Below are 25,322 nucleotides of genomic sequence, written 5' to 3' on the forward strand. Positions count from 1 at the left end.
AAAAAAAAATGGCAATGCCAGCCACCATGGATTACAGCTCCATTTCTCAAATGAATAAAATAAGCACATTGCCTTGATTCAAATTCAGTATTTGCATCATTCTAAAATAGCTTTTAGCATCTGGGTCAGTGTAGTACATGTCAACTCTTTTAATAGTCTTTAAAACTATCTTCTGTTGGGAGAGTTAAGTGAATAGAAAATAGATCCAAATTGGTAACTTCTATACACTAACCCCACTCATTATGGATCTAAAACTCAGAATCTTCTCTGACCATGACACATTAAATACAAGACAGAAAACATCCAAAAATTTCAATAATTTTTGTTATACAATTTGTTACACATTTTGTTTTTCTAAATTAAAAATCTTGCTATTTTAATCTGTAATACTTAATAAAATGTACAATTACCAAGCACAACTATAGATCAACTCTTATTTTACATGGACAGAAGGATAAAAATAGAGTTGATGATGGTTGCTGGGCTCCCAACCATAAAAACTCAGAAACAAAAGAGGACCGAAAATTGACTGTACTGGCTTTTATGCCAGGACATAATACAGGCAAACCATCTAATGGGTGCCCCATCAATGACAAACAGCTCTCAGATCCACAATAGAAAGCTCTAGGTATATCTGTTAGAAGCGCAGAGTATTTCAGGCCTTACCCCCTTTTCCTGAGCCAGAACTGCGCTTGCACAGACAAGATCCCAGGTGGTTTATACGCAATCACTTGAAGTTCACGGGCATTAAGCTGGTGGAACGCTAATGTACTGGACAGAACCGCCCCCCCCCAATTTGGTTTTCTAGTTAATACACCACTGTTACATTGTCTTAGGAAACAAAAATTTCAACACCATATTTTCCCCCAAACATAAAAATATTAATCCCTCTACTTTTAAAAACATAGTATAGAAAAAGTGAAGAAACCGATAGCAAACAAGACAATTAAAAGAGAAAACAGTATCAAAAATATTCAAGAAAACATGTCAGAACAATTACCTTTAGTATAAAAATAATTGATTATAAAGTATATATGTAAAACAATTCAATTTTATAGTAATCAAATATAACTATGCTATATTTAATACTATTATACACGTACAGTGTAATCTCTAGATATAAAATGTTCTATATTCTATTTTACATTAGCTCTGTTATCTGAAATCTAAACAATGTTCTGTGAGACGGATACATTACTTCATTTTCTGCAGATCCTCACGAGCTCTGGCTAATGCAGCTTCAGCAGACAGTGCCCTGGCTTCCATATGCTTCAATTTTTCCACAACAGAAGTATTTTCACTGAGCCCATTGGGGTATGAGAATGGGACTGATATTGGTTCATACAGATCTTCTACATCTGAAGAAATAAATGGACATTATCATCAGGTCATCCTTTGGCAATGAAATGGGTATAAAGACTTTAGGAATATATCCTAAATGCCTCTATGCAGCCAACTGAAAAACAATGGTGGAAGTACTCCTAATTAAATAACATCACAATTGTCTCATTTTGAATTCAAAGAATATGCTACTTGCTTAAGTCCTTCATCTCACTTAAACACATGTAAACTTTAATTATATGGGAACAAAACACACAAAAAAGAAAGAACTCCTTATTGGCTAGCAGGCAGTTCTCAAGTGCACTTGCATCACATCTCACATAATCCTACAAACAAGCCTAAGATCCACCTAGCAGCCCAAGCCCTCATCTGAAGCACAGCAGATACTCCTCAAGGGAAATCCTGCCACTGGGGACAACGTGGGTGAGCCTGGAGGACGTTATGCTAAGTGAAGCAAACCAGAAAGGGTTAGGTAAATATGCATGATCTCAGCTCCGTGCAGAATCTAAGAACCTCACAAACATAGAGTAATATGGTGTTTGTCAGTGGCTGAGGACTAGAAACAACACAGAAAGTTGGTCAAGTGGCACACATTGATAAGATATGTAACTTCTGGGCACTAATGTACTGTACAGGAACTGCAGTTAATGTCATAGGGCATACTTGAAACTTGAAAATATGTGAGATGATAAAGGTGTTATCTTGGCTATAGTAATGATTTCAGAATGTATATCAAATTATAGTACTGTACACTTCAAGTGCATATAGCTTTTTAAGTGTCAATTTTGGCTTGATGAAGCTAAAGGTACTCCTTATAGATAAATAATTCTATGCATTCAACAGCTTTCTCATCCTGGGGAAGGTACACTGCAATCTACATATTAACCATCTACAAATGATATTATTAAATATCTAAATTCTTAGTATTAAAAGTTTTAATTTAAATTTTATTATAAATAAATCATTAACCTGCTCTAGAAAGAATTCTATGAATAAAAATCAAATATGGAGCTAGTTTACAAAATACCAAGCTCTACTTAATGGGTCTAATTATCTTTCAGATCAAGCTTAAACCCAAAACACAAGTTATATTTTCTCCTCAATAGCACTGAGAGATATTTTCTGATCCAGTTTTTAAATGCAACATTTTTGAAGACACTTCTAAGAGTTACAACAAAATAGCTACACTTAAGAAATACATTTAGGAAAAAAAAAAAAAAAGAAAAAGAAATACACATGAGACTAAAGCCTAAATTGAACACTTTTTCCAATAATAGTGCAGTGTGTGACTAATCTCCATTCTGACAGAAGCCTGAGTAACTGTATTTAAAAACCTAGAGGGAAAGAAATCGTTCAAAAAAAAAGGGACAACCAGAATAAGGAACGAGGGAAAAGAGAAGAAGAAGGGAAAAAGTATGTATGAATATACACAGGACAGCTTAGATAATTTTACTGCTGGCTTCTGCTGATCTGTTAAAATGAGCAGTAAATGCTTAAATTTTATTTTCTTTCAAATTGGAAATGGGGGTCCTTTCTGCAATCTTTTTTTGTGGTATGAGGGATCATACTTGGGACCTTGCGCTTGTCAGGAAGACGCTTATGCCACTGAACTGTGTCGCCGGCCCTCTTCCTCTTCTTTTTTACCAATTTTGCATGCTTATATCTGGTATCTGAACAATTTGAAGACAATAATACGCAATATAACGACCATTACTGAATTCCTATCACTTTGTTTAGTGAAATTCTGTATCTTTTCTTAAACTATTTCTTGTTCTCTTTAAAAAAAAACAAAGTTCTGCTGGTGATGGTGGGTTGTGACTGTGACCCCAGCCTTCTGACAGACTGAGGCTGAGGCTGAACATCAAAAGCTCAAGTTCAGCCTGGGCAACTTACAGCAAAACCCTGTCGCGAGAGACAAAACAGTTGTCCTGAAGCCGCTTTTCACGTAAAATAAAAAACAATCTGGGATTATAGCTCAGTACAAAGACTCTACGTTCAATCCCAAATGTGACTCCCACTATCACACACACACACACACACACACACACACACACACACACAAAAACCTTGAGATCCATTCACTATTTAATTCATCAAAAATGAAAAAAATGAATGAGCACAACAAAATATTTCTAGACTATGGCACATTTTCTACTTTCTCATACAATCCTTACAACCTTTTCATTTTGAAAATTCTTCAAACTGTTCAAGTTTCTGCACAATTTTTTGCTTATTTGTCATAATAACTTTAACGATATGGACATAATCATTTACTCAATGTTAAACTTATAAATGTGAAAAGCAGAAAAGAGTCAATAAACACAAAGAAGAATGTATTAGAAATAGTCTTTTGACCTTTCTCTCTTTAACATTACTTCCTGGAAGTCATTTTGTATCACATCGCAGAAATATTCTTTTAAAGAGATGTATACTCCTCCGTGGTGCGCAGTACCACAGTTTACCCAACCACTCTATTATGGGCATTTAGGTTGTGTCCAATATTTGAAAACCGCAGTGCTAGAATAAATAACTTCATTGTATGTGTTTTCAGAACCAGAGGTGTACCTTCAATTCTTCACAGTGCCTTTTAAGAGTAGTAAGTGTTGGGTCTCAAAGTGAACAAAGTCAGTGGCAGACGTTGCCTAGCACATAACACATTTGTTGACATCAAGTGAAGGGTGAAACAGCAAGTAATCAAGCCTGGAGTCAAGAAAATGACGACTTTCCAACCCGCCTCTCTCCACCAAGGGCCGGCAACACAGATTACTAGAGAAGAGAAGCAACACATCTAAGACCATGCCCAGTTCACACCTTGCTTCTTTTAATATGCCTCAACAGTTCTAACATATCAACTCCTGTAGGACTTCAGTAACTTTACTTATAGCAATCCATTACTCTTTATTAAGCACATACCCTGTGGCAGGTACCATGGTAATACATGTTATTTGTACAACAATCTTTTAACACGGTTATCATTAATGCCTCTTCCCAATTAAAATTAAGGCTATAAGAAACTACACACCTTTAGAAAGTAAAACATCCATACTGACCCAGTGATCAACATGACACCTTCAATCTGTCATTATCTGAATAAATAACTTCTTCTGTAACTCTTCTACTTCTCATGGAATTTATCATGTTCTACTTCATATTAAAATATAGGACATTTTTAAAACACCTACGTTATTAGACTGAGGATTCTGAATAAAAGGACTACAAAATTCATCTCTTTATGCTCCCTAGGCATTTAATATACTGTCTTCATCTACTGAGTGTTCAATGCAGGACTTCGAATTTAAGAAATCAGGAAGAAAAACCTTTGATCACTTTGTCATTTATCAAAGACACCAATTTGGTCAATGAGAAATGAGATTAAATAAAAGTTGTAAAAAGGAAGAATGCAGGTAGGAACCAAATTTTAGAGCTTGAAACAATCTCAGAAATCTGGCCCTAAACCTTCATTCTTTGGTAAAAAGACAAAACAGAAAGCCTAAGTGTTTTTCCATGTCACATAATTCATAAAACTTTAAGTTTCTTACATTGAGCTACTTGCTGTCAGATTACAGCACCATGCAACTCAAGGATGATACTTCTCTAGGAACAAAGAGGTAATGGAGTTAATAATTAAAATAGAAACTATCAAACTATTACCTGTTACAGTACATCTGTTTCAAAAGATATTACTGATTTGAAGATATTACAAACTTTCCATCTCTCTTAACTGACCCAAGGAGCATGAATAGTGTAAAGCAGGGTAAGTAAGAGAGCAGCTACGTGTGGTGATTCACACTTGTGTTTCAGCACTTGTAAGACAGAGGTAAGTGTTGCAAGTTGAGGCTGGCTGGGACTGCATAGTTAAAATCCCATCTTGAAAGAAGAGGAAGAATATATAATTCCACTTCTACAGATGAAATTTAAACAGTATAAGAGACCAAGAGAATTTTCACAAGACTTCTGTGCCATAAGGAATAAACCAAGGCAGGGAGCAAATAACTAAAGAATGTCATGGATAAGAAATGAGCGATAGGACCAGCGAGATAGCTCAGCAGACTAAGTGCCTGCTTAGGCAAGCACAGGGACCAGGCTTGAGCCCCACCACATGCCACTACGGGCCCACCCCCAGGTGGGCTGAGCCAGCCACTGAGACCAGGTGTGGTAGCTCACACCTATAATCTCAGGGCTGGGGAGGCTGAAAACAGGAGGATCACTTTGAGGCCAAGCTGCACAGTGAGACCCTGTACCAAATACATAAAGAAATAAAAAATATGAGCAAGACTTAGTCAGAATGGAAGCTTGAGTCAGTGAATGAGGATCAGCTCATGAAAATGGAATCCGTCCTACATTAAAACAAAATCTCCTAAAATCAGACACATTAAGTCAATTGTGTTATCTGAATATTTGAGACAAAAACAGTAAAATTATTCAGCTGACTTTAAAGCTTAAGCTAATAATTAAAAATTACTCTCTGAAGTCACCCTGTTTCAAAAAATCCCATATAGCATGTTCAAATAAGTTCATACATCTAAATTCCTCCCTGATAATGGTTAGTGTAACTGTCAGTTTTTAAGTGAGTTAACTTTTCTATTAAAATCAATTACCTGGGGCTGAGGATATAACTCAGAGGCAAAGCGCCTGCCTGGTGAGCTCAAGGTCCTAAGTCTGATTCCCAGTTCAAAACAAAAATCTATGACCTGATAAGGTCTTCAGAGAACTGTAAAGTTGGTCTCTCATTAATCATGGAGGGTAGGTTCTATGACCCCCCACAGAATGGTACTATGGACAGTACTGAATTCCATATGCACTAGGCTTTTCCTGTATGACGCTACCAAAAAAAAATTTATGAATCAGCCACAGTAAGAGATTTTACAATAAAAAGTACAACTTTAATAAGCTTTTTGAATTACTTGGTTTCACTCTAAAAAGATTACTTGAACACAAGTACAGCAGTACTGTGATGGTCAATCCTAAAGTGCTACTAATTAAAATGATACAATACTAAGTAAGGAGCAGGAAGCACATACAGTACAGATAGGCCGGACACAACACACACTAGCACAAGACTCGCTAGGTGCCACAGCAATGCAGAGCTTAAAATTCCTGAACTGTCTGTTTCCAAGATTTTCCCATTAGCATTTTCACACTACGGTAGACAGTGGGTAACTAAAAACATGGAAAGTAAAACCACACAGAAGGGAGTCCACTTGTGTATTTTCCCGTAACACTTCACATTCATTCTGCCACACAGCAGACACATTATGTTCATCTTACCAAACTGAAGTAAAAGGTCATCTTCTAACACTGGCTTCAAATACTCTTCTTTCTCCCAAGGCACTGGGTTGTATATGGAGTTCATATACTCAACTGTAGGATTCTGGATGTAAAATTAATTGCATGTTTATTCACTGCCTGTAATCACAAACCTACCTGGTAAAAACTACAGAAATTATTAAAAAAAAAAAAAATCATGTCTACATCACAAAAAAATCATTCTATCTCTCTATAAGAGACCTATTCGACCAGCTATTCTAAGTGGTTTCAATGCAGAATTTTCTACTGTTTATATTCAGGGAAAGTGACAATAACAAGTCACTTAAATAGTACCAAAAAAAGAACAGTATTTTTTAAAAAAAGAGAGAAAGAAAAAGTATTCACAATCATACTAGAAATTACTTCTCAATTTACAGAGATACTATCAGCATTCCCCATTATCTTGACATTGAATTTTTTTTTTTTACATAGCACTGGTTTCATCTCTTGGTCAGAATGATACTTCTAACTATACATACGCATTCACATAGTGTTTTACGTTGTAGCAGTGCCTAATGCCCTTAATTACTGCATTATAATGAACATCAAATTTAAGTTTCTCATGTTCCTATACTCAGTGCAATGAGAGGCACTGTGGCATTTCTTACATTTCTAAACAAAATTATAAATTAAGCTGCCAACTTACCTTAAGCCTAATAAAATTTATTAGTTTAATATATCCATAAAATTCAAGTCCTAAAGGGAAAAAAAAGATAATTCACCTATTTCAATATAATGTGAGTTAAGTGACTTGTTCTATAAAAGATACTCCAACTAGATAACAAAGTATTTCTAAACTTTAAACTGCAATCTATATTTTGAACTTATTTAACAATTAGAAATTGTAATTTTGATATTTCTAAGTATTTTATCTGAGAAACAACCTTAAATAACAAAATTTTAAATGCTTTCCCTCTATTTCTGAAGAATATGGAAACCTAATTTTTGGAATTCACTCATTTGTAAGAGCTATAAAAATATGAAAAATTAAGTCTTCAATTTTACCAAGTATCTGGCAGTTAATATTAAAAATTAAGTTTCTAAGTCTTTAGTTTTTATGGTGCCTACAAAAATATAATTTTGGTGAGACAGAATATACAAAAATCTACTTGCTTCTCTGTGAAATTAAATGATGCAAATGCACTGCCTATTTTTCCAGAAACAAAGCACCACTTAAGACAAAGCAAACTACAAAAACAACAATATGCCATGTATTAATTATTGTAACTGTCTTACTAACCTGTTTTGAAAACTATCTCATTGTTATTTCTTTCTCATTAAAATAAAAAAAAAATTTTAAAAAGCAAAGTAGTAATATATTGGTTATTATTTGTTACATGACAAATTGGACATTATTCATCATGAGAAAATTGAGAAATGTTTTAGTAGCATACAAAAACTCCACTGCACAGTGAAAAATTATATATAAAATATAGTTGCACTCAATTTAAAACACATTAAAAATGGGAGAAAAAAATGAGGCTTTTGTTTATACGATTTCCAAAAATGGCTGCATTTTAATTTAAGATTTATAGATATATCACACATTTATTTGAGACCTAAACACCTGTCTAGTAGGTGCCATTCCTCCACAATGTCTGTTCTACGTGCTAATAAATGCAGGGAACAAAAGGCCAGTTCTATTTTTAGTTAATTTTAGTGGAACAGCACAATTTGTATATACATCTGAAGTACAAAGCCTTATATACCTTTCAACAAAGTCAGCAGAAACACCACCCGAATATTCTGCACAATACCTTAACTTCCTCAGTCCATTTTCCATACTTTCTAACCAAACTTATAAAACACAGGAGTTTTGTTTTTTGAGACAGGGTATCCTCAAACTCTTGGCAATCCTCCTGCCTCAGCCCGCAAGCCTGGGATTATAGGCATGTTTCCATGCTCAGCTGGTAAAACTCAGTCCTGTAAACCTCTAAATTCATGTTATGCTCTCACTTCATTGTTTTTGTAAGGATCTACCACTCTCCCAAAGGCCATTTCTACCCTTGATCTCCAAGTTTTAACAGAATGAAATACACTCACACCCTAGGTTTTTTTCCCATCTTTTAAATTATGCGGCCATTATAAGCCCAGAAGACTGACTTAATACTTTTTCAAAGGTACTTGTCAATAACACTTCTACTAGCAAAGCTGCTACTGTGCATCTCACTATAGCACACCTGTATAAAAAGGATGCTGAAATTTTGAACTTCCCAAATACTTACCATGTTTATGGACCATGCTATCAATATTAAACTGATGCTCTGACTTACAGTGTGAAAACGTCTCTTCAGCAGATGTGAATAACCTGAAACATCAAAGGACAGCCTTACTGAACAACCCTGAGACTAAACATTCACTTCATGTAAAATATTTCTCCCTCAGCTCATTTATTCAATTTGTAATTAAGTAAAGTTGTACATACAGAGGAAAAGACTAAAACCCAGCACTTCTAGTGAGAATTACTTAAGTTCACTAGCCCTCAGACAGCACTGAATTTATCAAAGGGCTTTCAAGAAATAAATAGGCGTGTGTTTCCATGCTCAGCTAGTAAAACTCAGCGGAGTTTTAGATGCTTTGATAGATGCTGTGTGTCTCAAGCCATGAAAACTCGTCCTAGAGACTCTTTTCCCCAGTGTCAGCTCTTTTCCAAAAGCTCTCAAGTAGCTCAACTCAAACAGCTTTATCCATAAAGGCTAGCACATTTACAGCTGGCACATGCCCTCTTTCCAAGGTGCCCCTGCTGTGTTCCCACAGCAGTGGCACTACCGACACTGGGAGGCTCCAGCCTCTTTACTAAGCGACCTGCAAAACTGAAGGACACCTAAGATAACACTGGGTAGAGGCCCTGCATAGCCCTCCTCCAGGCAAGTACATATGGACATGCATCAGTCTCCAACGTTTAAACCAAGACAGGTTACCTGCACCTTCGACATACCACCCACCCCACCACACTATGTCAACCATGGGCACAGTGGACAGCTGCCACGCCAGTCCTGTCTCTTGCATGCCCACTTGCCCAGAGCAGTTGAAGCCCCGGCTTCTGAGACTGTCCGGCAGAACTTTAAGTGGAGAGAATGTGTTTGTGAGTACTAAGCACAGCTCTGTGACCATGCTCAAGTTACTGCCTTTTTTTACCCAAAATAAAAAGTACAAAAATAGCATCAACTCCTTACTGCTAAGTGGGGAGGCCCTACATAAGAGGTGAACTTAAGAGTACTTTCGTGGCTCAAAGGGAAATGTTACACCGGAGCAGCCCTCTACTGTTTAAGGGCCTTTAGTAGTAATGGTAAAACGTGGAAGGGAATACCTAGGTTAGTGTGGCTCCCAAACTCAAAGAGCACTGGAATCACCACCGACAAGGTTTTCATTTGCAACTACATCCAGGCGGGGCGGAGCGGCATACGCCCTAATCCCAGCACTGAGGGAGCTGAGACAGCTCAGTAGAATAAGCGCTCGCCTGGCAAGCGCAAGGGCCTGGGTTCAATCCCCGGTTCCTCAAAAAAAAAAAAAAAACCCACACAGGTTGACCAGCATTGGGAAGGCTGAGACTGGACGACCGCCGGTAGCTGGAGGCTAATCCGTGCTGCACAGCAAGTGCAAGGCCAGCCTGGAATACAGAGACCACGAACGACTCCTAGATCGCATTCTGATTTACAAGCATCGAGGTGCATTGTTAACCATCTACTTTCTGTGTTTTCTTTAGAATATCTCGGGAGACCAGGGTGCACATCCGATGGGAGGCCAGGCTCCTCCGGGACAGCAGGCCTGGCTCGGCGCCCCCCCTTAGCCCGCGCGGTCCTGGCGCCGCGGAGCCCCGGGGCACGAACCTGTGACAGAACAGGCAGGGAGTCTGGCGCCGGCCCGCGGCCGGCTCGGCCTCGTCCTCGTCCTCCCACGCGGCCTCGTCCCCGCTGTCCGACAGCTCCGGCAGGCCGTCGTCGTCCTCCACGGCGGCCCGGCCACCTAGCACACGCGACAGTCAGAGGCGAGGCGAAGCGAGCGCCCCCCCGCGCCTCCCACGAGGCCCCGCGCGGCCCACGCGGCGCGGCTTGCGGCGGGGCTCCGGGGCCCAGGTACCCACCGACAGCACCCGGCGCTACGGAGCACATGGCGGCGGAGCCCGGGACTCGGGGCGGGGGCCGACCGGCAGCGGCGGGGATCCCTGCGGAAGCCGAGAGACGCGCGAACACGCGCCGGCCGGACCGCTTCCGGCCTGGAGGTCACGTGCGGCGGGCGAGCGGGCGGGCGGTGGGAGGCGCGCTAGTCGGAAGGGCGGGCGGGGCGAGAGGCAGGCTTTGAAACGCCCGCGCTGGTCACGTGAGCGGGGCGGGCGGGGCAAGACCTAGCCCTTGAGGCCGCGGCGCTGGTCACGTGAGGCCAGTGGGCGGGGCCAGAGCGCGGCCCCACCCCGTCCCGGCCGTGACGCAGTGCGACGGCGAGGGAGGAGGAAGTGCCACTGGCCGGTCGGGTGCAGTGGGCTTGTAGGTGGTGCCTGTCGACTCGGGCCTCGGCGGACCCTGCCCGGAAGTACCGGTCCGAGCAGCGGAAACACCACCGCGGTGGCGCGGTCGGCGTCGGGTGGCCTTCTCGGCCCGAGGTCCTGGACCGACTGTTGACGTCATCTTGAGCCCATTATCTGCCCTCTGGGTTTCCTCCTCGACAAAATGAGGCTTGTGGCTGCACTGACCGACGGCTGGTTGTGGTGTAGGCCCATAATCCCAGCATTCTAAGAGGACGAGGCAGGAGGAACACATTTGTGTTCAGCCTGAGCAATTTAGTGACCCTGTCTCCAAAAGTGGGAAAATGGCGTGTAGCCTAGTCCTGGTTTGAATCCTCAATACCAAAAAGAAAGTTAACGTATTAGAAGTGCCAACTCTATCCTAAACAATGGAAAACTGGTGAGCCGATTTTCGCAAGATGTTTAGAAGAAACATCCTGCCACTGCGTAAGAACACAGGTCCCCGTGCCGACCCCTTTCTTCCATCAGGAGTATTTATGGATTGTGGGCGGTGATCTCAGTGGGTGACCTTTCCGTGTCACAGGCTCACACTGCTCAGCGCTTGGTTAGGTTGACAAGCACGGCCTAGGAGGCCCTGCGCGATCCTGGCTTTCTAGCCCAACCCAGCCCTTCACCCTGGACCCGATCTCGGCTCATCACGGTCTGCTGTACACACCGGTAGGCTCTTCCTCACCATCATTCCCCAAATGGGTTCCCTGATGTTCCCGGAGTCGCTTTCTTGCCATCTACCATTTGCTTGCTTTTCCTCTTTCCTTCCCATCCGTTCTCTTACACCGTTTGTACCACAGGATGGGGACCGTGTCTGTAATTTCTCTGGCACGTTTTACATAGCTTGGCCTAGGAGGTAAATGTGCTCAGTGGAGATGACAGACTATCACACTATTGCTCAGCCGTTCGAATGTTCTCTTCCTTAGCTGTCAACTCCTCCAGCACAGACCCATCTGGCTTGTAGGGCACTGCCAGACTGCTAGCACCCTTGGTGAGCGTTTTCACTGGTGTTCCCAGGGCCACACGAGGCTCTGAGTGAGCATTTGCAGAAGGAATGCAAGACTTGCAGTTACACGGGCTCATCCAACCATATTTCCAACACACTCCTCACTATCCAGCAAGGCCTGTTTCTGTCTGTAACACCTGGGGTGCCTGCAGAAGCCCTTAATAACACCCAGTCATTCCACGATAGCCCCTAGGCTGGAGAGATGAGGGCCAGAATCTTGCCCTTTGTGGTTCCTACTGCGCCAGGACGCACAGCTGCTTCTCTCTCCAAAAGCAGGCCCTTCCCTGGCAGCCTTTTCCTATGGAGACCACAACAGAACAGCGAAGGTGTCTTTTTGTTAAGTGTCTACAAGTGAGGAGGTGATCCTCCAGGGTTTGGTCCTTCCTTGTGCATCTTCCTTTCCCTTGCTAGTTTTAAACATGCAGCACCTCAAGCCCTCAGAATCTTACTAGCAATCTGAGTATTTTGTAGGATCCTAAACCAGTGGAAAAACCCAAGTATTTGCATTTTGTCCACCTACAAGATATACTAACAACTACCTGGAAATATAAAGATACAGAGATAAAATAGATAAAAATACTATCCATCTTGCAGAATAGATAAAAATCCCATCAGGCTGGGATGGATTAGGATCCTGGCTCTGCCACTTCTTAGCTGCCCATCTCCAGCTCTGAACTCTCGGTATACACACCTAGCCACAGTGGGCCTCAGCTTTCCCATCTAGGATACGAGGATTTGTAAAAGCCTTAAAGAAAAGACTAAAAGATATGAGAATAGCAATATCACTTTATAAAGACGGTAGGATTAAAGCATAGATACATAAAGACAGGAACATAGCCAGCACAAGTACCAAAAATGCTATTATCCCATGGTCAGAATAATCTATGTTGCATCTATGATTTGTCCATTTTTTTTATTCCTCTATTGATTGTACCCCATGAATTATGCAAGCTTGGCCTTATATTTTTATAGTACCTGCTAAAGAAGCAGGAAAGCCCTGCGTCCACTTACCCAGGTACTGCCATTAATGAGCACTTGTGTAACTCAAGGGCTGTGATGTTGGCAACTTCAGAACCGCACTCATCCACGTGGTACCTAATGTTTACACTGCCACAGTGATTCCGCAAATGACATTTCCAAGCTGGCAGCCCCAAAATTCTGAACCAGTTTGTGATAAAGCCAATAAATCTCCATTTTCCCAAAGCTCCCTCTAAACCCACGCTACAGGGTACAGCTGTTTTTTAGATCACGGGATGAGAACAGCGAACAACAGTAAAACACACACACATTTCCTCAGATCCTGAAATTTGAGATTTAGTGTTGAGGTTGGCAGGTCATTACTTGAGTGAGATGTCCGCTTTCCCTAGGGCCTGGATGGCCTTGTTTTCCAGCACTTCCATCTCTGTGCTGCCAGGTCTCACCATGTTGTTCAGCATGGCTCTCACAACAGTCACCACAGGCACAGAGAGGCCACTGGCCCAGGAGTTGGGTAAGGAGCTGAAGAATTTCCTAGCCAGCCATTCACCTGGCCGAGATTCTTGCCTGTCACATAATAAAACTCTAGGGAGAAAAAGAAAAGCAGAGGAAGATTCAGTAACTCGCATTCAGATTACAGTGGGTATTACAAGGAGCTGTGTCCCCTCGAGATGTGTATATTGAAATCCTAACACAATATGACTACATTTGGAATGGCCTTTAAGGAGAGAACAGGGTTAAGAACAGGGACAAGACTAATCCAGTAGCTTGGTGTCCTTACAGGATGAGCAAACACGTATCTGCCATGCACAGGAGCAAGCCATAAGGGGACACAACAAGAAAGTTGTGAGCCACCAGCCAGAAAGACAGGCCAGACACCCCCTAGCTGTCCTTCTTACCCTAGACAGCTAGGTGACAGCCCCTCCAGATGAGACACTGGCTTCTAGAGTTGAACCAACAGTGCTGCAGGCTCAGGCAACACAAACACTTACCCAGGTCTAAATACTGAGTAACGATCAAATTTTAATTCTTCAACCCTGGCTTCTGTTTCTCCCTGTTAAGACAAAAAGCATTTTCAGTAGTCAAGACAAACCGACTCAGTTAAGCAAAGTTCAAGAAACAAAAACTGGGAGATCTGAAGATAATATGCAACCCTCAAGACTCATAAAAATCCTTACCTAGAACTTCAGGTTCCAAAGCACGCACACAGTGCAAGAACAAAGAGAACATTTAATCCTGACATGCAAAAGAGTTCAAAGCCATTTGCTGAATTCACACCCTGATCATTTCATTTCTTGCTTTACTGACATTAAAACAAGCCCAGGGAGGTAAATAATACGTTGTTTTAACCACTGGAGCATTTTCACTTTAATTCAGAATTGGTGGTGCAAGTTAGCTGATGTTAAGTTCAAAAAAAATTTTTTTGGGGGGGGGCTGGTGAGATGGCTCAGTGGTCTAAAGCACCTACTTGGAACAAGCTTGGCAAAGCACAGGGACCGTGGTTCAATCCCCTAGCACCACATGCCAGCCAGCCCCACCCCCTGGTGGGCTGAACTGGCCACACACACACACACACACACACACACACACTAAATAAATAAAATTTTAAATTTTTTTTTTTTTTAATTTGGGTTTACAGTCAATTCCAATGGGTGGGGAAAGCCCGCAGAGGACACTTACTCAGGACATTCCCTGCCCTGAATTTCAAGACAAGATTACATCTAGATGATGCTTTGAATGTGCTAAGCAGACCACCCACTTGCATGTAGAAACTCACCTGAAATGCCAGAGGCTCTCTGGCCTCAGGGACCTCCTCCATTGGCACCTGTCTGTACCAGTCAGTTCCCACTGAACCTGCCACATCATATAGTCCTAGCTACTTAAAACACCTTTTTCATTTATGTAACTTGTAGTTTTTAGCACACATGCAATGAAACCTTTATCACAATCTAAGTATTAAAATCTAATTTTGAAATCTAAGAGATCCCACAACTTTCACAGTCATGCCCTATCTCCGCTGCCCACACCCCAGCCTACTACTAGTCTGGTTTCTGGCCCTGTACCTTTGCCTCCTCTGGACATTCCTTTTAGAATATGTGCTGCTGAAGTGACTTGAGTAATATTCCTTTTAGAGTCGAGCACTCCCCTATCGTATTGATTGGCCATGGTGTATCCATCAGCTGAGGCCACCTTGGTGGTTTTATGCTGACTATGGTGACTGATGCTGCCGTGAACATTTATATACATGTGCTTACATAAACATTTGGGGTTTTTTTTCACAGCTATACAAAATGTTTATTGAAACATTGTACATAATAGCTAAAAGTGCAGTTTCCATGTCCATAGAGAAACATAATAGCTAAAAGTGTAAACAGTATACATGTCTATAAAGAAATGAAAACGAAGTCACACAAAGTTATACAAAATGTTTATAGCAGCATGGTACACAATAGTTAAGAGTGTGAATAGTTTAAGTGTCTATCAATTGATAAAGTGGAATAATATTTTACAGTGAAAAGAAAGTACTGATGCATGCTACAACATGAATGAACTTTTAAAACATACTAAATGAATAGTTAGATGCAAACCCCCCATATACTGTATGATACCATTTATATGAAATGGCCAAATTAGGCAAATCTGGAGACAGAAAAATAAATCAAGATTGCTCAGGGTTGGAAAATTTTGGAGGGTAGGGTGCGAAATGATACTTAATTTCTCCTTTACATAAACATTTGTTTCTTCATTTTTAACACAAAGACATGTCTTGTTTTTATCACTACATGCATGCTGCTAAAAAAAAGCAGACAGTGCAGGCCTGAAATTGCTGTTCTCAGAAAAGCGAGCTTGCAAGGATGGCCCCTGGCCTGCTCTTGGGAACCCAGATTCCAGGAGTGTTCCCACATTCCCTGCGTGACTACAGTCATCCATTGCCCTTAAACTATTTACAAAAACGGCCTCGTGGAAATCTCCCCAACCTCCCTCTGGTCTTCGCCTGTGCAACTTTTCCCTTTGCTAATTTCCTTCCATATAATTCCTCATAGCTGTAGGTACAACTACCTGCTGCAACCCATGAGACTCCCTATTGCATACGCAGACTTGAGGGCAACCTTGGGGATCCTCCAAAACAAGCCAATTAAAAATTCCTTCAGATCAAGGGTCACCACGGTGGTCAAGGGTGCTGTGATAGTGCTGTGGGCACCGCACCCCAACAGCTTTCCCCACAGCACCAGCCGAGTGCCCACCAAGGTGGAACTGGTCAGGCGTCCGCAGTGCAGGCAGCTGCACCGTGCTCAAGGAGGATCCATTCTCAAGGAAGAACCGTTCTCAGGGGAAGTAAGAACAAAGGAGTTTCTCTAGATGGCTGCAAGGGGCAACTCACACACAAGCTGGCTGAGGACATCAAGAATAAACAGGAGAAACGTTACACACAGTAGTTGGAAGGTTGTTAGGGTGGGTGACTGCATGCCCCCCAAGCCCCATTCGGCCATGGGGCGAGGCGGGCTTTTTGGAGAAGGCTGAATGTGCAGTTTGTAACTGGCTTACCCTAGTGCTGGGACTGGGGGTGTGAGTGCTCCCCCTGCCCTACAGTGGGTACCCTGTATACTGTGTAAGGGAGGAAAAGAGACTTGCTCTCCCCTTCTGCTCTTCTGACGTTGGTACCTTCCACTGCCAAGAACGGTCTTTGCCACCCTGCCTTGGAACCAGCCCATGGGCTGTAAGCGACATAAACCTTTCCTCCTTTGAGTGTTGGGTATTTTGTCTCACCAACGAGAGAAAAGAAAACAAAGGTTATTCAGGGAAGATCATATTTCAAATTCTAGATGCAACCGTATTGTTCAGGGTCACTCCGGATGGACAAGTTGGTTGTCTTCTCTGTCCTTTTAATTAATCTCACTCAGAATGCCATGTTGCAGGTAATGCCAGTCAACTGCTTGCTGAGGCTCTCCATGGCTGTCATGTGTCAGTGACAAAAGGCTCTCTTTATACAATGCTTAGCAGCACTGGCTTTGGAATGAGGCAGCCTAGGTTTGAGCCCTGCCATTGCCCTGCTGGGGATCTCAGTGTCAGGGTGCTCCGTTTCCACCCAAATGCACCCAAGACTCCTGAGGCTGCCAGAAAAAAAAAAAAAAAAAAAATCCTTCCAAATGCACCCAAGAGCCCCTAGAACAGTGCCCAGCACAGTGATACTGTTATCTCACTGAGTCATTAGTATAACCCTATCGGTTAGCAGCAGTAGTTCCTTTATCTTTAAAGAAAATGAAATACACATAATATTTTCATTCCTGAAAGATATAAATATCTACCTTGCCACTGAGAACAAAATATGCTCTTCGATAATGCTTTTCAGAAACCGCATGTGTATTTTGAAAAGAACAACAACTTTTTTTTCTTCTATTCTAAAGGTCATTCTAGAGAAACTCTAAAAAGTTCAAACTGTCACTCTTGACTTGACTTCACTGGTGGCTCGTTGATCTTCATGTGCCTTCAAATAATCTTTTAGGATAAAGCGCCTGCTTAGACAAGCCCAGGGACCGGGGTTCGAGCCCTGGCACATGCCACACCAGCCCTGCCCCCGGGTGCGCTGAGCCGGCCACCAAAGTCTTGGCATGCCAGTAATCCCAGTGCGGGGGAGGCCGAGACAGGAGGATCGCTGAGTCCGAGCTATGTAGTGGAACTCTGTACCAAATACATTTTTAAAAAGAGACTTTTTGGATAGGAGTGATACATTCAGTTATAACCCATACTGAAAAAGATCTGGCAGTGTACATTATCGCAAGCTGATTATTAGCAAAAACAATGACAAGAATGATTACTAAAACAATCCTAATTTTATCTCTCATTTTAGAAAAACAGCATTGTGTTTAGAGTAAAAAGCAGGCCAGTGCAACTCCTGGACAATTTCAGGTGAAGAAGAGGCTTGAAATAAGAACTTACAATGGAGTAGCATGAAAGCCCTATGGTGTTATGTCTGAAAGAAACACTAGGACACTACAGCCAAATAACAACTGTGCCTGCAGAAGTTGGGCTGGACATGTTTTTGCTTTTAAGATGCAACTGGCATCTACAAAGCAACTGATTTCAGTGCACAGTGAAGGCTTTGTGGAAGTGAATCTGACCAAGGTCAGGACTGTTTGGACAAGTAGCTGGGCTGGCTAACACCACAGCAAACTCCTTCATGCTGCAAGTATTTAAGTGGAAGCCAGGTGACCCTCTGTAAAAGAAATGTACAACAGAAACAGTGTTTGGCCAGGTGACTTCTACAACCTGCCCTTAAACTATGGGCACATTTAAGCCAGGGCCCATCTTCCTGGAACATAAATTTTACTTCTAAGTTAGGAAATGTAAACTTCTTTTTTTTTTTTGTATTTTTTAAGGAAAGGTCTACAGGGTGTTTAGGGTCTCGCTACTAAATTGGACTCATACTGATCCTCCTGTTTACAGCCTCCCAAGAGCTGGGATTATAGGCTTGCACCACCACGCCCAGTCTCAATTGCTGTCTCAGCACACCCCGGGGGGGGCAGGGCCAGCACAGCAGGCCCGGGGATCGAACCCCAGACTCTCTGCCTGCTTGTGGGTGCTTTAATCTACTGAGTTATTTGGCCAGCCCTAGAAAATGGAAATTTAACTTTTTTTTTTTTAATTAAAAGGATCTCTATCAATGAGAATACAAGACATATAAAATGTGTGTGATACACATGAATTTTAAAAAAAATAAAACATTTATGTAGAGTTGGGCTTCTAGTTAGCATACTGCTTCTGGCTGGGTGTCCCTAAATCTCCCAGGTAGCACAAGCTCCTCCCTCCCAGCTGTCACACAAACTGAAGGGAATGTCCCCTAGAGATCACAGCCTCCAAAAGCCAGAGCTATAGCAACTCACTGCACTGACTCCTGGCTAACAGCAGGAGGAAGCCGGGAGTGGTGGTACACACCTTTAATCCCAGCCACTCGGGAGGCTGAGGTAGATTTCTAATTCCAGGGCGGCTTGGACAACTAGCAACACCCTGTCTCAAAGAAGAAAAAATGTCTGGGGCTGAGAGAGCACTTCCTAGGATGCACAGGGCCCTGAATTCCATTCCCTAGTGCCCTCACCCCCAGCGTGCACACGCGCACACACTCACACACACACACACACACAAAGGAGGGAAGACACTCCATCTTTGAAATCACTCCTGCAAAAATAGCCCCTGGAGCTACGAAAAATGCATAATTAAATGCACTTAATGACTTTTAAACACTAGTGTATTTGTATTATTTAGTCCTGCTGGTTAGCCCAAAGTATATTAAAGATAAAAATTCGCACAAACCTTAACTTGTAAATACAAAAATTTGCTCGCTCTATCGGCTCCTCGCGAGGACAGCAAGTTGAAGTGTTTGCACCCTCCAGTTTTGGCCAGCTCCGCCGACTTCAGCACATAATCTCGGTCAACACGGACAAATCCCTCCTGGGGGGAAACGATGTGAGTTATTACCCAGAGGCCCAGGTTCCTTTTAAAGAGCACTGTTTAGTTGGGGCAGCAGGCTGGCAGGTCTGGGAGGAAAGGGAAGCTAAATAAAAGGCCTCCAAGCAAGACGTGAGCGTCAGGGTAGGCTCTGGGAAGGGCTCCAAGTGTGGTCCTCCAGACAGGCCTCCAGCAGTAGCAGTGAGACCAGACTGTAGTGAGAAAACTGGGACAGCGACACAGAAACACAGACACTGAACAAACCCACAAGGCTCAAAGGGAACACGAAGATGAGCCCTAGAAACGGCTTGCGGCCACATATTTCCTTGACTTCTAATAACCTGACAACCTTACAGCTCGTTTTGCTGTGGTTTTTTTTGTGTGTGTTTTTTTCTGAGCCAACAGTTTCAGAGTGGCTGGGGACACTCCTCAGGCACTACATGAGCAGGTTAATGTCCAACTGCTGTCTATGAGTCACAACACAAATTTAGGAAATCCTTAAGGATTAAGGAGGAGTTTGGTGTTGTTGAATTTATTTATTTATTTTATTTCATTTTATTTTTGGTACTGGGGGTCGAACTCAGGATTTTGTACTTGCCAGGCAGGCACTTAAGCCATTAAGCTATCTCTCCACCCCTGTTGCTGTTGTTAAAAGAGGTACAAAATTAAAAATTAGCAGCAGCACGTGCCTAGCATATACTCAAAACTATGTCAGTCTATGAATAGAAGTTTGAAAAACCAGAGAAAAGGCATGTCCAGGTAGATATAAACAGAACTAAGTAAATGGGAATGAAGGAGTAGAGGACAGTTGCTCAAGGGGGAGGGAGGGGTGTGCACTTCTCCACTGCTCCTCGGGACCATCACCATGCTGGCACCCCAAACTCGAGACAGAGAAGAAAAGCTGAAGCTGCCTGGAGCTGACTGTCCCCCTTTGTCTAATGAGGTCTTGTAGAGGGAAACGCCAAATCTAAACATTAGATTCCTGCACCAAAGACTTTTTAAATTAGAAATTCCCCATCATAGTTGTTGGGTCTAAATGTTTCTTCGGTATGAGGACTTATTTCTTTCACAGAATGCTAGCAGGGACCTTCAGAAAACCCACATCCTAGGGAACCCGGTCCCGTGCTCCAGTGAGGGCTGGCTGAGAAGTGGGACACGCTGGCTCAGAGTGCAGGTCCTGGGCGCTCCAAGCCGGGCTCTTTCCAGGTAGTCGTGGCCTGTACAGCCCACACACTCTCCAGCTGATGGGAGGAACATCCGCAATACTGGCAGAATGAAGGACCTCGCGAAGATGTCACATCCGTCCCCCTACCTGGGAACATGACAGGCCACACAGCACAGGAGTGTTGATGTTGCAGTGTGCGCTAAGGATGCTGACCAGCTGCCTTTTCCGTGAGGAGCTAGAGACACTGTCCCATTGGGCTCAACGCCCTCACACGAGTGCTTGGACAACAGCGGCAGCAGAGGCTAGAGAGTACAACGTGCAAAGGGCTCGGGCCCAAACCACTGGCCTCGGATGTGGGGGACGTGACCACCAACCAAGGACAGTAGGCAGCCCGTAGAAGTTGGAACATGCAAGGCAGCGACTCTTCCCCGAGCCTCGAGGAAGGGCCGCAGCTTACCACCCCTTGATATCATCTCAGGAAAATCCACGTCCAACTTCCAGCCTACAGAACTGTAAGGAAATAAGCTTACACTTTTTTAGACCATGAAATTTGAGGCCACTTGTTACAGCAACAGTAAGAAACTAAGACAAAGGTCAATGTTTAAATAACAGGCCCAGGAAAACTGTTAAAACTTTGTATTGAGGGGCCAGGGAGATAGCTCAGTAGAGTAAGTGCTTGCCTGGCAAGCACAAGGGCCTGAGTTCAATCCCCAGTTCCACCAAAAACAAACAAACCAAAAAAACCTTTGTATTGAAATCCATGACAACAGAAAATATATTATAAGCAGAGAGCTTGGGGCATTTTCACAGATTTCTGTGCTCTGCAGGCAACTCCAGGACGGAGGACAGAACATTTTGATCGCCCTAGGAGCCCCGCTCACTCCCCCTCCTCATCCCTCGCATATGCTTCTCACTACGCCCACGGCCTGCAGGTCACGGCCTGCAGGTGATGCTACTTGTCCTGCCCTCTTTAGGTGGTAGAACCTCATCGCCTTCCCCATGAAGCACCACCTTCTTCTTTTCTGTCATACACGTGGCTGCAGGATTCCCAACAACCTACTCCCTGATCTGCCCTACATTCTGTTTGAGATTCATCTTGTGGAACTGGTAAAACAAACCAGTTTTAATACTTAGCACATCCTGGGAAACAGAAACAAGTGACTCTCATCAGAGCCTTTCTTTTCTTTAACTGGAGATTTTTAATGTTCTGAAAGTTTGCCAAGAAAAGTCCAAAACTACACAGCAAAGTTCCAACTGAATTTCTCTTCTGTGTCTATTTCCTCCCTTCACTCTGATTCAGTAGAACTTCAGTTTTAATAGCGGGTTATTCACAATAAAATGATATAGTTGGCTGCAGAAATAAATGTTATGGGTTATGTTGTTGTATTAGTATGATGGCTTGGAGGAATTATTATAGTTGTGTCTGTTAAAATGCTTTTCCTTTCATCAGCTTCTTTAAAAATCAGGGGAAAGATTGAGCCAATCCGAAGCCTCCAGACCGACGCTGTCTCTCTGACTTAATCCAGAGCAAGAAGAAGGATAATTTGATTAAACTGAAACCCTAATTTATGTGGCTTTAGTTCTGGATCAGCCTCTCCTTAATAGAGTGCTGTCGTCTCCAATTGTTTGACGGAAATTAAAGTGACATAAATACCATGGGACTCTTTCAATCTGATTAGTCAGCAAAGGCACATCAATACCACCCCAGCCCTCAGCCTCTGGCGTCCTTCCTTTCACCCGCCTCGCTGGCAACTGACAAGCGCCCCTTGAAGGACGAGCACCCACGCCGCTATGGACACCCCCAGCCTCGGCCCTTCATCCCCATTCAATGAGCCCGGTTGACAAGGTGCCCACACCTTGCCCCACTGGCGTTCTCCACACAAAGCTAAATATTGTTTTATTAGCAATCAATGGCTCTTAAGCCGAAATGATTTCACAAATCCTCTCAGCTCTCAAGCTGATTACAAAAACGCATTTTTCCAAGCCCACTAAATTTTAAATTTCACTTCCCTCACCCTGATGCCTGGCCTTTTGGCTGGTGAATGGGACAGCTTTCAAGGATTCAGAAATCAAACTGAGCAGGGTGCTGATGACCGACGGGCTGGGAGAGAGCAACAAGCCTCGGTCCTCCCCGGAGTAAGGGATGGGTTACTCAGAGAGAGAGAAGCCACCTTTACAATCTCATTTGTGTCCTTTCTTCTCCAACTCAAATTTAAAAAACAATAGAAAAACAATTTTTGGAAATACTATAAACCATGTACTTATTTCCCTAACCATATGGCAAGAAAAGAAATGGCCATCTCTTCTGAGAGTACTAAGCCCATCTCATTAGCATGTCTTTACAATTCTTTAACCCATCGGTGAGTCCTAGTCTAAGCTGATAAGCAGTGTTCCTTGTAGAAAGAGAAATGTTTCTTTCCCAGCACCCAAAAGAATATATGCAAAGTACTATAATTCAGCACAGTTGAGGCCATAAACATCAAAGAAGACAAACTCTCCAATTACTCTTAAGTCTAATAAAACCCAAAGCTACTAAGTCCATGGAAGTAATTAAAAAAAAAAAAAATACATCCAATGTTTCAATTTTTCATATTTATTAAGACACACTCATTCACGCTCCTCCTTGCTCTGAACACACTTATTCTATCATTCCTGCCACTTTCTGAAGCAGCTTTGAAAGTCCTTTGCGTGAGTATCTTTATGAGGTGTGTTCAAAACCACAGTGAACACAGTTGCTGCGCTATCCAATGAAATGGCAGGCTTGTAGCATCATTCCGGTGAGTCCTCCCCACCTTATTAATCAGATGTGCTACCGTGTGACGTCAGCTCTTCTCCAAAGTCAAATGACCACAGAAGGTAAATGTTTGGGGGAAGGAAAAAAAGCAAAGGTAAATGTTTTGAATTAGGTGAGGACACTAAGGAAGCCACAAAAAGATTCCCAAAAGAGGTCTTTCAGACCTCTTCAGAAAGTGGCAAGAACCATGGGGTACACATGTTCAAAGGGGGACGAAGTATTCTGAGGGGAGGAATGCCAATATGTCTTGCTGTGACACAGTTTTTAAATTGTAAATTTGGGATCCTATCTTGTATTTCTCCCAGTCTTCTTTACCAAAGTCTAAAAATTATTAACAGTACTGTGGCTCAAGAATGACTGATCCCGGCTGGGGAGCTAGCTCGGCAGTCTACGCGCCTGCCTGGCAAGGGCAAGGACCCACATTCAATCCCTGGTATCACATGCTGCGCCAGCCATCCAAACTGGGAGTGGTACTGCACGCACGCCTGTAATTCCAGCGCTGGTGAGGCTGAGACAGGAGGAGCACTACAAGTCTATGCTGTGTAGCAAAACCCTGTATCAAGAAAGAGAGAGAGAAAGAGAGAGAGAGAGAGAGAGAGAGAGAGAGAGAGAGAGACAGAGAGACAGAGAGACAGAGACAGACAGACAGACAGAGACCAGATTGACTGACTGACTGACTGACTGACTGACTGACTGACTCCGACATGGCATTTCATGGTTGGCAATGGATAATAGGTCCAGAGAACACACTGAGGGCCTGAAGGTCACGGCATCCCTGCTGTCATCCTGGCAGTGGTCTCCCTTACTCTACTTCTGCTTTGGTCCTTTCTCCTTGACTCCCTTTTCAGTCCAACCTTAAATCGGACCAGAAAACAGCGACACTGACAGACAGCAAATGCTACACACTGAGCTCCCACCTGTCTATGTCCTGGGGGCCCCTCTGTATTTGATGTACAGAGGTGAGAGAACAATCTCAGAGAAAGAGCCCCTTGGAAATAACCCAAATGCTCATGGAAGAATGGATAAAACAGATGTGGTATTGTTAGACAATGGAGTAATACTACTTACCTATAAAGAAAGATAAACTCAAGGCTCTTATAGGTAAATGGCTGCGCCTAGAGACCACACTTATAAGTGAAATAAATCAGCCCCGCATGTGTAAACATTGTGCTGTCTCCCTAGTGTAAGAACTTGAGAGTAAATAAAACCCAAAAGGTACAAGAGACTGTGAAAAGGAAAACATCTGTTCAAAGGGAAGGAACAAATGAGATGAGGGAAAGGAGAAAAGAAAGGGAAACAAAAAAAATACAGACACATAAGGTATCTAAGGTAACTGTACTAATTTCTATTGGTTTGTTGAAAGGAACAATTAACGTTTAAATTTTCTGACCAATTCTACTTACTTACATCTAGTGATCTGAACAACTACTTTGAAAACAACAATATGCAATATGACAATCACTATTGAATTCCTACCATCTTGGTTTTTTAAAAATTCTGTATATTTTCTTTTTTTTTAAATGTATTTAGTACAGGGTCTACAGGGTATCCCTACACAGATCGGACTCACAGTGAGCCTCCTGTGTTCAGCCTCCCAGGCGCTGGGAGTACAGGCACGCACCACCATGCCCAGTCTCAATTGCCATCTCAGCGCGCCCCAGGAGCAGGGCTGGCACGGCAGCCAGGGATTGAATCCTGGCCACTGGACTCTGCCTAAGCAGCTGCTTTAGTCTGCTGAGCTATCTGGCTAGCCCTATAAATTATGTACCATTTCTAATGC

General features: G+C 42.8%; 2 protein-coding genes across 2 annotated transcripts in view; both read right to left on the reverse strand.

Moving 5' to 3' along the window:
* The window catches only part of Prmt3 (protein arginine methyltransferase 3), a 123,508-nt gene extending 112,629 nt beyond the window's left edge, over positions 1-10,879 (reverse strand). The window contains exons 1-6 of the mRNA XM_012517258.2: positions 10,733-10,879; positions 10,479-10,614; positions 8,874-8,956; positions 7,295-7,344; positions 6,610-6,712; positions 1,199-1,358 (exon numbers count right to left, since the gene is read on the reverse strand). Coding sequence (XP_012372712.1) covers positions 1,199-1,358; positions 6,610-6,712; positions 7,295-7,344; positions 8,874-8,956; positions 10,479-10,614; positions 10,733-10,760 — 560 coding nt within the window. The 5' untranslated portion in view covers positions 10,761-10,879. The remainder of the gene's footprint in view (positions 1-1,198; positions 1,359-6,609; positions 6,713-7,294; positions 7,345-8,873; positions 8,957-10,478; positions 10,615-10,732) is intronic.
* A 2,185-nt stretch (positions 10,880-13,064) lies between these two features.
* Positions 13,065-25,322, reverse strand: part of Htatip2 (HIV-1 Tat interactive protein 2) — a 19,392-nt gene continuing 7,134 nt past the window's right edge. Inside the window, exons 4-6 of the mRNA XM_004642688.2 lie at positions 19,449-19,586; positions 14,132-14,193; positions 13,065-13,724 (exon numbers count right to left, since the gene is read on the reverse strand). Coding sequence (XP_004642745.1) covers positions 13,502-13,724; positions 14,132-14,193; positions 19,449-19,586 — 423 coding nt within the window. The 3' untranslated portion in view covers positions 13,065-13,501. The remainder of the gene's footprint in view (positions 13,725-14,131; positions 14,194-19,448; positions 19,587-25,322) is intronic.

This window comes from Octodon degus, unplaced genomic scaffold, assembly GCF_000260255.1.
Source record: "Octodon degus isolate 3935 unplaced genomic scaffold, OctDeg1.0 scaffold00159, whole genome shotgun sequence".
Classification (NCBI taxonomy): domain Eukaryota; kingdom Metazoa; phylum Chordata; class Mammalia; order Rodentia; family Octodontidae; genus Octodon; species Octodon degus.